This window comes from Mandrillus leucophaeus, unplaced genomic scaffold (assembly GCF_000951045.1).
Source record: "Mandrillus leucophaeus isolate KB7577 unplaced genomic scaffold, Mleu.le_1.0 Scaffold22, whole genome shotgun sequence".
NCBI lineage: Eukaryota > Metazoa > Chordata > Mammalia > Primates > Cercopithecidae > Mandrillus > Mandrillus leucophaeus.
In genome coordinates this window covers 1,576,015-1,588,579 of record NW_012102254.1, presented here as the reverse complement: position 1 = coordinate 1,588,579, position 12,565 = coordinate 1,576,015, and the positions used below count along the sequence as shown (strand labels likewise).

The 12,565-nt window shown below is 47.1% G+C and overlaps 1 protein-coding gene across 5 annotated transcripts in view; it reads right to left on the bottom strand.

Moving 5' to 3' along the window:
* The window catches only part of IP6K2 (inositol hexakisphosphate kinase 2), a 22,592-nt gene extending 16,538 nt beyond the window's left edge, over positions 1-6,054 (bottom strand). For 2 of the 5 annotated variants that reach the window (XM_011980966.1, XM_011980967.1), the window contains exon 1: positions 5,939-6,054. Coding sequence is in view for 1 of the 5 variants with exons in the window: in XM_011980965.1 (XP_011836355.1) it covers positions 4,232-4,339 (108 nt within the window). In the remaining 4 variants the exon portion in view is untranslated. Of the gene's footprint in view, positions 1-4,231; positions 4,368-5,938 lie in introns of all 5 variants that reach the window. The other 3 variants (XM_011980965.1, XM_011980968.1, XM_011980969.1) reach the window with 3 other exon arrangements.
* Between the last annotated feature and the right edge of the window lie 6,511 nt (positions 6,055-12,565).

Sequence of the window (12,565 nt, the reverse complement as noted above, 5' to 3'; positions counted from 1 at the left end):
CCCGTCTCTACTGAAAAATACAAAAACTAGCCGGGCGAGATGGCGGGCGCCTGTAGTCCCAGCTACTCGGGAGGCTGAGGCAGGAGAATAGCGGGAACCCGGGAGGCGGAGCTTGCAGTGAGCTGAGATCCGGCCACTGCACTCCAGCCTGGGCAACAGAGCGACACACCGTCTCAAAAAAAAAAAAAAAAAATGTTTTAAAAATTAGCCAGGCTTGGTGGCACGTGCCTGTAGTCCTAGCTACGCAGAAGGCTGAGGCAGGAGGATCACCTTAGCCCAGAAGGTTGAGGTTATCGTGAGCTATGAGACTGCCACTGCACTCTAGACTGGGTGACAGAGTGAGACCCTGTCTCTAAAAAAAGTAAAAATAAAATAAGATTGCATTTCAGGACCAGCAGTGAAGGCCAACAAGGTACTTTCAGTTTTAACATCTTACTTTTCTCTCGCTCATTACAAGGAGCTTAAGTTATTTTCCAAAGTAAAAACAGTCTTTGAGTGTGAGATAAATCATCCTAGGGGTCCTGTCCCTTACTTTCCCAGGACTCCCCTGCCGTCGTCCTGCTGCTCATGTTCATTAGTTTTGTTTTTGTTTTTTTAAGACAGGGTCTCACTCACGTCTCCCAGGCTGAAGTGCAGTTGGTGTAATCACAGCTCGCTGTAGCCTTGCCTCCCTGGGTTCAAGTGATTCTCCCATCTCAGCCTCCCAAGTAGCTGGGACTACAGGCACATGCTACATGTCGAACTAATTTTTTGTTATTTTTAGTAGAGACAAGGTTTCGCCACGTTGCCCAGGCTAGTCTCGAATTCCTGGGATCCAATGATCCGCCTACCTCAGCCTCCTGAAGTGCTGGGATTACAGGCATGAGCTACTGAACCAGATCACACATCCCATTAGTTTTTAAGCCCCAAAATCTAAACCCATCAGCTGCCAACTGGCACCCCTGTAAGTTTGACCCTCCCAAATCCCCCAGGACCTTGTCTCCTGGATTTACAGTCCTCCTCTGGCCTTCCCAGTGTAAATGCAGCATTCTGACTAACCCATAAAGTCTTCAACGTGAGACCCTAGAAGTTGCTGTGTTAGTTCCAAATGCCCAGCAGAGAATCTACAAAGGGCAGAGGTGGCCCAAAAACCTGAGGAAGAGACTGACACTTTTATCCTCATGCTCAGATACAAACACAAAGCAAGAAAAACCCCAGCCCTTCAGTAGTGGGTCTGTAATCAACTGGGCTCTCACTCCTCCAGAGGCACTTGCCTGGAAGAACAGATACTGTTCAAGGAATGACACCTTTTACTGCCTTACAAGTAAAACTTCTATTCATAGTAGATGAAAAATTGAAAATCTTCAATAAGAATTAACTAATTTAAGAAGATCATAATCTCAGCAACGTGCAAAAAGTTGGTTTAACAAGTTATTTGTTATTGTTTTTCTTGTCAGGTTGTTCAAGCTCATAAAAATATACATTCCTTGGTCAAGTATACTACAATCAGCCCTCCTTTCTTCCTTGAGTAACTAGGCAAGTTCTCAAAAAATATGACGACTCTTCAGCACCAGAGCTAAGCAGATACCAAGTCTGCACACCTCCTTAGGGTACCCCATAAAAGCAGGTAAACTGCTTACCACCACTCCCTGCTGATGAGGAGGAAGGAACTATGGCACAGTCCACAGACAGCAAGTATAAAGCACATCTAAACAAATAGGCATCAGAATGAAAGTGGGCAGGCTTGCAGTTAGGTTGATCCCCAAACAAATGTGGCTGCAGCCTCAACAATACCATCAAATTTGTGTAGAAAAGGGATCTTTGCCAAATGCAGTGGCTCACACCTGTAATCCCAGCCCTTTTGGACGCTGAGGATTTTTTCTGGATGCTTTTTTCCTGCTGAAGCAGGAGGATTGCTTAATGCCAGGAGTTCAAGACCAGCCTGGGTTAAAAAAAGTGAGACCCTGTCTTTACAAAAAAAGTTTTTTTGTGTTTTTTTGAGACGGAGTCTTGCTCTGTCGCCCAGGCTAGAGTGCAGTGGCGTGATAGCCGGACGTGGTGGCGGGCGCCTGTAGTCCCAGCTACTCGGGAGGCTGAGGCAGGAGAATGACAGGAACCCGGGAGGCGGAGCTTGCAGTGAGCTGAGATCCGGCCACTGCACTCCAGCCTGGGCGACAGAGCGAGACTCCGTCTCAAAAAAAAAAAATAAAATAAATAATAATAATAATAAAAAATATATAAATCTCAGACACTAGGGCATATAAAAATCTGAATGGGCAGGTGAGTAGTTATACCAAAAAGTCATATCCAATGTTAGTTTCACACTTGCAAAGCAAAAATAACCTATTCTTATAAAACAAACACTGAAGGGGGACGTGAGATTTTTGCAATCCCCATGAAAGCTGAGACAAGCTCACACAGCCCATGGGTCATCTCATTTGAGTGTGCAGCTTTAGTTAGGAAGGCCTGTTGGCCCCAAAGCAGCCCAAACTAAAAGAGCAAGACAAGGTTCAAGGCAAGGAGCCATAACGGGTGGGCTCTTCTAACAGGTGGGGTTAAGGTAGAGTAATATGGCCTGGGGAACTTGGGCCATAGCACCCCAGGGCCAGACCAAGCAACGTGGCAGCCTTCCACAAACCCAGACTTAGGAGATGTAGCCCAGGTTCCAAATGGGCACATTCTCACAAACTAAACGCAAAAGCAACAACACTAGAGCCAGATGTTCTGCTTCTTGTTAACATGTTTCATTCCATTAAAAGAAGTTTTACTCTTCCTTAGGTTTGGGATTAGACACTCCAATTTCGAAAACACATAGGAGTGTCTCAAGTAAGATACGTGGATACACAGAGAAAGCAAACAACATTAATTAGCCAGGTATGGTGCCACGCACCTGTAATCCCAGCTACTCGGGAGGCTGAGGCATGAGAACAGCTTGAACCCGGGAGGCGGAGGTTGCAGTAAGCCGAGATCGCACCACTGCACTCAGGCCTGGGTGACACAGCGAGACTCCGCCTCATAAAAAAAAAAAAACCCTGAATTTCAAAGGGAGTACATCCCAGAAATTTGTTTAGTTTTATTTTTTTGAGACAGAGGCTCCCGCCACCACACCCAGCTGATTTTTGTATTTTTAGTACAGACAGGGTTTCACCATGTTTGTCAGACTGGTCTCAAACTCCTGATCTCAAGTGATTTGCCCACCTCGGCCTCCCAAAGGGATGGTATTACTGGCGTGAGCCACCACCCTCGGCTCTTTATTTTTCCTTTTTGTTTTTTTGAGATGGCGTCTCACTCTGTCACCCAGGCTGGAGTGCAGTGGCGCGATTTTGGCTCACTGCAATCTCTACCCACTGGGTTCAAGCGATTCTCTTGCCTCAGCCTCCTGAGTAGCTCGGATTCCAGGCACGTGCCACAGTGCCCGGCTAGTTTTTGTATTTTTAGTAGAGATGGGGTTTCACCAGGTTGGCCAGGCTGGTCTTGAACTCCTGACCTCGTGATCCAACCACCTTGGCCTCCCAAAGTGCTGGGATTACAGGCGTGAGCCACCAAGCCTGGCCCTGGCCCTTTCTTTAAAAGGTAGGGCAGACCAGGCGAGGAGGCTGAGCGTGGAGAATGGCGTGAACCTAGGAGGCAGAGCTTGCAGTGAGCCAAGATCGCACCATTGCACTCCAACCTTGGTGACAGAGCGAGACTGTGTATCAAAAAAAAAAAAAAAAAAAAAAAAAAAAGTAGGGCAATGATGGGGATGGGCACAGTGTAGATGAAACAAGATTGGCCAGCAATTAGTAACTACTGAAGCTGGTGATGTGTGACAGACCCAAATCAACTGTGCATCATCTCGGCAAATTGACTTCTCCAAATCCTGAGGTGGGCTCTAAATTCAATTTTTGGAGAAAAGGACATTTCCTTGCCACCATAATATACTGTAAAACACAACTACTTCTTATTACTTTTATCACATGGTGCACAAATGGGCAAAAACATAATTTATTTAAAAATACAAATACATGCTTTAAAATGTAATAACATGAGAATAATCAACTGCTTACTTTCTAATGTACAAGAGTGTGTTCAATTTGTTACTTAACAAGATTATCTCACTAGGTGAAATAACTTCACTTAAAGGGAAAATTCTTCCCCAATGCATCCTCTTTATGAGCCAAACAATGGAAAATTTTCACCTCAGCAAGCTGGCCTCAGAGAGGTTCAGGCTCATCCCTGTTGCCTAGAAACCAGTGACATCTCAGGAGCATACAGAAGGCTCTGGCATCCCTCTTGGAAGGGAGACTGGCAAAGGTTCAGTCAGTGGTTGCTCCTTCTTTCCCGGCACATTCCACTGCTCAGACAGATACAGGGCTAGCATACAGTGTACCTGTCTGTCACCTAGGAAGCTTTGAAGCACAAAAGAAGTCTATTATATCTGTTACACTGATTTCTAGATCTCCCAGGTCCCTGCCTTGCTCCCTCCCTACCCAGGCCCTGCATAAAAAACAAACCAACCAAACAAAAAAACTAGTTTCTACAACTGTATCAACTCTTCACCCTTTTTTTTTTTTTTTTTTGTTGCTATGTTGCCCAGGTTGATCTTGAACTGCTGGGCTCAAGTGATTCTCCATTTGATTTCTAACAATGCCTGTGAATTCTAAAGTCACAAAGAAGGTAAATCTATCGAAATGACAATGTCAGACAAGACCACAGAAAATATAAAAAAAAAATTTTAATGACAGTTAATAGTTTAACTTTTCTCAAAAGCCATCAACTTGTCTATTATGTCAAATATGATAAAGTATTCATTTGGCCCTTTCTAACTCTGATAGTGGCTAAAGTTAAAACAACACCCTGAAGCTTCTCTTTAAATACTTAACACCCAAGTTACAGGATGCAATTATACAAACCCCACAGCAACAACCTACATAAATAAGCATCTTAGTTCACTTAAAATATCACCTGGCTACAATTGCAAATACAGCAAACATTTTAAACACTAGAATTCAACAAAATTACTGTAATCATGATCCTTTATTAAAAATATCATAGAACTGATGATCTACAACATTTTTGTTACCACGTTCCAAAGTTCCAGTACTTTTTCTTAAAACTATTCAAGATGATTTTTTGTTCTATGTACATTCTGCTACGGAAATGCTTAATTCCAACCAGTGACTAGTTCTATTTCCTCTGGTATTTAAGAGCACTAGATTTTACTGGTTTCTACATTTTATTTTCACCCATTTTTCTGCTAGTGTAGCTTTCTTGATATATGAAACCGAATACAATCCTAAAATGAAATAAGGCATTAGGATGCAAAAGACAAAAGCGGTCTCTAATCAAAAGTAAAGAGTGGAAATACCACTATAAAGGTGTCCTCTTATCCATTTAAAGGCCTTTTTTCTACAGTGAGGTTAAGTGTGTAGATTTCCTCATCGAACACCATCTGACGGGCCCAAATGGCATTCAACATTCAAAATGGCTGCACATCTGCCGACCCCAGGTAACACTACCTGAGGCGCTGGGCTGACTCCCTATCCAAAGATCTGGGAAGAAGACCCCCCAACCCGCCAAATACCTGGGGAGATCGTGGCCGCCAATGACCTGGGGAGACCCCTCAATGACACCGTATATCTTGCGTTTCCCAAGACCGGGGGAGATCTCCTCAATGACCAGGAAAGATCCTGTCCCCCCACCAACCCGGGAGACCTCTCCAATGACCGGGGAAGATTCTGCACCCCCAAAATCAGGAAAATCTCTCCCTCAATGATCAGAAGAAAAATGCTCCTCCCAAATTACCCAGGAAAATCGAATCCACAAAGACCCCGGGAGATTTCCCCCACAAAGACCACGGAAGAAGTCCTTCCCAAATAAGCTGGGAGACTCCAATGATCAGAGATCCCATCTCCCAGTAGCCCAAAAAAATCTCCCTCAAAGCTCCTGGGGCACTAGGGCCATAGGACGCGAGCGTTACCTGCTGCCTCAGCCGGGTTCCTCGGCGATTCCGACCTATTGTTTCTCTCGCACCAAAATGGCTGCAGCCAGGCCGAGCCCCGCCCCCTGCACCTCGCTCCCGGTGCCCCTCGCTATTGGCTCGTCCTAGGAGCTGCGCACGCGGACTGGACAGCCTGAAAGGCGCTGTTGCTAGGGTGCCAGGATTCGCTGCAGCAGCTTCCGGAAAAGGCGGTGACTGGGGGCGGGGCCAGAGAGGGCGGAGCATTGTCCTCCGTCGGGGAGGATGGTCAGGAGGTGTGATGTGCGGTTGGGTGGACGGACTAGCTGCGGGCCGATGGACAGCAGGATACCTGGGAAACAGATGGATTGACCAACAGTCCTGGTTTGTTCAGTACTGAGCGATTTCGCAGGATGCAGGAATTTCAATGCTAACACAGAGACAGTCCACTACAAACTGGGAAGTTGGTGACTCTAGCAGATGGACAGAAGACTGGATGTGAATAGACGGAAAGAGGGACAAAAGAGTGACTGTAGACGGTGGACAAAGAAATGGTTATATATACAGACAGACAGATTATTAGATATGGAAGGGTAGACAGAGAAGTGGCCATAGAGTTTTCTGGGGACTGGTGGATGACCCAGTGCCCAAGCCAGCTCCCACCAAGCTCCACACCACAGGGCTTGTCTGAGACTCATTTGTCTTGGGCCTGTGTTGGACAGAAGGGCTCTCACCTGACTGAATGTCAGTGTAGCTGTGAAAGGCAAAGGAGAGGGTTAGTGCCACTGAGAGTGGGCAGAGCCTTATACCTGATCTCTGCTCTTTCTGTAAAGAAGGCCAGTGTTGCAGCCCTGTGTACTGGGTGTTTGCAAAGGGGTAAATTCACTCATACACTCCTTACTTCAACAAGTATTTATTAAGCACTTACACTCTGTATTGGACATACAGCAGTGAACAAAAAGGGAAAATAAATAAATATCCCTGACCTTGTAACAGTGGACAGGAGAGACTTCCTGTGAGCAGCTCCTCTCACCCTAGCATGTGGTTTCCAGGGCTCCATGTCCACCTGGTTTCCTCCAATCTCACCAGTTTCTCATCTGTGTGTTTTCTGTCTACGCTCACTCTTCCAAAATCTTATCCAGGCTCATGACTTCGAATGCCACCGTGTCAATCACTCCTAAAAGTGTTTGTCCAGTCCAGACCCTTCCTGAGTGGCAGATTCACTAGTCCCACTGTCAACTAAACGTCTGCACTCTGACTTCCAGTCATTGGCATCTCAAACGCAACTTGTGCCACCCTAACGCTGGCTCATCTGCCAAACCTACTTCACCCCACTTCCCCCAAATAGAGTGATAGCACCTCAACCCTTCTTATTGTTCAAGCCAAACACCTCAAAGTACCCCTTGACTACTCTCTTTCCCAGCTATATCCAGTGCACCAGAAAGTTCTGTTGTCCCCATCAGCATCATCTACCCAAAATGAAATCACTTCCTGCCATGTCCATACTCCACTGAGTCCAAACTGCCACCATTTCTCTCGAGGGCAATGTCACAGCTGCCTCCTGGTCTCCTGTTGCCGCCCCTGATGCCTTCAGTCTGTTCTGCACACATCAGCCTGTGAATACATGAGTCAGACCCTCCCAATTCCTGCTCAGAACCGTGGAGTACCTCCTCTCCAAGGAAAAACAGAGACAGCAGGACCCTCATGATTCCCTATTACCCCTCTGACTGTATCTTCCCGGCCAGCTTTCAGCCCTGCTGCTCAATCTCCCAGTGTTCCTCACACATCACACCCCATGCACTCTCCTCCACAGTGTATGAGCTATGGTTGTTTCCATGCCTGGATTGCACAGATTTCCAAAGGGCTGCACCCCAGCTCTCAGAGCCCCTCATTTCAGACTGTAACCTGCCCCACTCTGCCCCCAGCACTCATGATCACCTTTATCCCCTTATCCTGGCTCTATATGTTTCCGTAGCAGTTACCACCTTCTCAGAATTTTTTTATTTTTTGAGACAGAATCTTGCTGTCACCCAGGCTGCAGTGCTATGGCATTGCAACCTCTGCTTCTAGGGTTCAAGCGATTCTCATGCCTCAGCCTCCCAAGTAGCTGGGATTACAGGCGTGCACCTCCACACCCGGCTAATTTTTCTATTTTTCAATAGAGACAGGGTTTCACCATGTTATCCAGGCCAGGCTGGTTTCAAACTCCTGGCCTCAAGTGATCCATACTCCTTGACCTCCCAAAGTACTGGGATAACAGGCGTGAGGCACTGCGCCTGGCCGCTTATTAGCAGTTACCACCTTCTCATACACTTTTTTTATTTTTTGGAGACAGGGCTAGCCCTGTCACCCAGGCTGGAGCGCAGTGGTTCTATCACGGCTCACTGCAACCTCAAACTCCCAGAATCCCAAGTAGCTAGGACTATGACACCATGCCTGGCTATTTTTTTATTTTTTTTGAGACACAGTTTCACTTTGTCACCCAGGCTGGAGTGCAGTGGTGTGATCTCAACTCACTGCAACCTCCACCTCCTGGGATCAAGTGATTCTCCTGCCTCAGCCTCCCGAGTAGCTGGGTTTATAGGCATGCACCACTACAACTGGGGAATTTTTTTTTTTTTTTTTTTTTCTGAGATGGAGTCTCTCTGTCGCCTAGGCTGGAGTACAGTGGCGCAATCTTGGCTCACTGCAACCTCCGCCTCCTGGGTTCAAGTGATTCTCTTGCCTCAACCTTCCGAGAAGGTGGGATTACAGGCATGCGCCACCACGCCCAGCTAAGTTTGTATTTTTAGTAGAGACGGGATTTCTCCATGTTGGTCAGGCTGGTCTCAAACTCCTGACCTCAGGTGATCCACCTGCTTTGGCCTCCCAAAGTGCTGGGATTACAGGCATGAGCCACCACACCTGGCCTATTGTTGTATTTTTAGTAGAGATGAGGCTTCTTTGCCATATTGGCCAGGCTGGTTTCAAAATCCTGACCTCCAGTGATCCGCCTGCCTCAGCTTCCCAAAGTGCTGGGACTACAGGCAGGAGCCAGCGAGACTGGTCCTCTATTTTTTAAATTTTTAGTAGAGACAAGGCCTTGCTATATTGCCCAGGCTGGTCTCGACCTACTGAGCTCAAGCAATCCCTCTGCTTCAGCCTCCTAAAGTGCTGGGATTACAAGTGTGAGCCACTGCACTCAGCTTCACGCACTTTAAAAGTAAATGCTTATTATCCTTATATGGCATTGCCTCGCTTCTCCTACAAGAAAGAGAGGTCTGTGAAGTGAGAGTCGCCCTTTCATTCATGGATGTATCCTGAGAAATTCAAATACCAATTAAGCCCTAGATATACCAGTTGACTGACTGAATAAATTGAGTACCACACGGTGTTAAGTGGTGAGTACTGTGGAGAAAAATAAAATGGGGCAGCTAGAGGTTGGGGCAAGGTGAGAATCCCGCAGGTTAAGGTCAGGCCCAGAAGGCCCCTCACACCAGCAGAATCGCTGGGAAGCCTGGCCCACCCTGTTCCTGTTCCCTGCCTGTGGCTTCAGGACCTACAGTGGCTGCTGAATAAAGGCTCAAAAGGCACCAATCATTTGAAACTGACTTTGCAAAAATTACAACTGAGGAAATTATGACACTGAAAGAGATCAAACCTAACTGACTCCATCTTGCTTCTAACCTTTAAATTGTCCTTGTTCATTCTTGGGCATAGGATGAACTAACATTGGGAAGGAATTTAGTTTATGATTTGACTCTGAAACAAAATTGATAATAGCCCTTTCCCAAAAGACCCCCTTCTTGCCTGGGGACCAGTCTGCCTTTGTAGGACTAACAAATTAGCTACAAGATTAGAAACTACAGTTTAGTGGGGTCATGCAGCTTTTGGCTGCAAGAGTCTCAACCTCCCCAGACTGCTCCTGGGGATAACAACACTATTGTAAAACCTAAGATCAATGTCTGAGATGTTTTCAGACCCTGCACTCGATGCAGCTGACACCTCCCAGACCAGTAATCTGCCATCCCAGCCAGGTACAGAAGACAGCAAGAAAACCTCACTTTGACACCCCTGTGATTCTATCTCCAACCTGACCAATCAGCACTCCTCACTTCCTGAGCCCCTACCGGCCAAATTATCTTTAAAAACTCTGATCCCTGAATGCTCCAGAGACTGATTTGAGTAATAATAAAACTCTGATCTCCCATACAGCCGGCTGTGCGTGAATTACTCTTTCTCCATTGCAAGTCCCCTGTCTTGATAAATTGGCTCTGTCAAGTCAGTGGGCAAGGTGAACCCGTTGGGCAGTTACACATTCAGGTCCTTAACATATAGACCAGTGCTCTACCCTCTCCCCACCCCATCTCCCATTCCAGTGCTCCTCTGTGTGGGGTATAAGGCTGGGCAAGGCAGAGTCTCTTTGGAGCAGCCTGAGCATTTATTCACTCTTCCATTCCTTTTGCAAGTGCTTATCAAGGTCTGACTTAGATTAGACACCAGGGATGCAGCATGAATAAACACAGTAAGAATTAAAATGATTTATTTGTCCAGAGGTGGATGAGAGGCAACAGACAGTAAAAGAACAAATAACATAATTTTAGGCAGAGTGACTACAATGGAGAAAAGGAACCAAGCAAAAGTGCAGAGTATGGTGTTTACGTCTAAAGCAGCAGGAGAGGTAGAGAAGGGGACATCTGAGCTAAGATCAGCCCAAAGGTTGGCCGGGCGCGGTGGCTCAAGCCTGTAATCCCAGCACTTTGGGAGGCCGAGACAGGCGGATCACGAGGTCAGGAGATCGAGACCATCCTGGCTAACACGGTGAAACCCCGTCTCTACTAAAAAATACAAAACACTAGCCGGGCGAGGTGGCGGGCGCCTGTAGTCCCAGCTACTCGGGAGGCTGAGGCAGGAGAATGGCGGGAACCCGGGGGGCGGAGCTTGTAGTGAGCCGAGATCCGGCCACTGCACTCCAGCCTGGGCGACAGAGCGAGACTCCGTCTCCAAAACAAAAAACAACAACAACAAAAAAAAATGCCTGGATGTAAGGCACCTCAGAGCATTTGCCCATTTTTTGACAAAAATTATCTAGATCTTGTAGGATGGAGAAATCAAAAGTGCCATTTTTTTGGCCATTTAGAGCCATTATCAAGTTTGTATTGGGGCCAAGTCGTGTTGCAGAAGAAAATAAGACACTTAGGTTTTAGGTCAGGTGAGAGTTGAAGAGGTTTTAAGTTCTTGAGAACACAGGCTAAGGGGGAAGAAGGAGGAATGGAGGGTGGAAGGTTGACCATAGTGAAGGAGGCAAGCCTAGAGAAAAGAGAGGGTAGAGACACTTGGGGTGGGGGGTGACGGGTGGTACTTGCCACCCAGAGGAGGTGGTACTTGCCACTATGGTGAAGGATCAAGGCTGGCATCCCCACGGTGATCAGACACCTCTGAAATGTGGGTGAATAATCAGGCAGGCATCCCCATGGTGATTAGACACCCAGGGAAGACTGTCTTCCCGAATCCTTGACCAGCGCCGGAGTTTTGGGTTCACGGATAAAACACATCCCCTCTGTCTCTACCAGAAAAGAAAAGGAACTGAAATTGAGGGAAGGGAGAGATTGAAGGGTGGTGCAGAAATTGAAAGGAGAAAGAAGTTGAGGAATAGTGAGAGAGGTTGGAGAAGAGGGTAAAAAGAGGCCACTTACCCGATTTAAAATTGGTGAGATGTTCCTTGGGCTGGTTGGTCTGAGGACTGGAGGTCATAGGTGGATCCTTCTCATGGAGCAAAGAGCAGAAGGACAGGGGATTGATCTCCCAAGGAAGGTCCCCTGATCTGAGTCATGGCACCAAAATGTCACAGGTGTCCATGTGAAGAGACCACCAACAGGCTTTGTGTGAGCAACAAGGCTATTTATTCACTTGGGTGCAAGTGGGCTGAGTCTGAGAAAGGAATCAGCAAAAGGAGTTAGGGATGGGGCAGTTTTATAGGACTGGGGTAAGCAGTGGAAAGTTACAGTTAAAGGGGGTTTTTCTCTTGCAGGCAGGGGCAGGGGTCACAAGGTGCATGGTGGGGAGATCATAAGACTCATTGTCCAGAAGAAGAATGTCACGAGGTTGATCGATCAGTTGGGGCAGGGCAGGAACAAGTCATAATGGAATGTCTTAAGGTTGGTTAATCAGTTAAGACAGGAGCTAGAGGCCAGGCGCAGTGGCTCACACCTGTAATCCCAGCACTTTGGGAGGCCAAGGAGGACGGATCACGAGGTCAGGAGATCGAGACCATCCTTGCTAACATGGTGAAACCCTGTCTCTACTAAAAATGCAAAAAATTAGCTGGGTGTGGTGGCGGGCGCCTGTAGTCCCAGATACTCGGGAGACTGAGGCATGAGAATGGCATGAACCCAGGAGGCTGAGCTTGCAGTGAGCTGAGGTCCTGCCACTGCACTCCAGCCTGGGTGACAGAGCGAGACTCTGTCTCAAAAAAAAAAAAGACAGGAGCTGGCTGTTTCAATTCTTTGGTACTTTTTTGGTTGCCTCAGGCCATCTGGATGTATATGTGCAGGTTGGGGCTCAGAGGACTGACACCCAGGAGGTGGATGTTGCAGTGAGCCGAGGTTGCACCACTGCACTCCAGCCTGGGGGACAGAGTGAGACTGTCTAAAAAAAAAAAAAAAAATA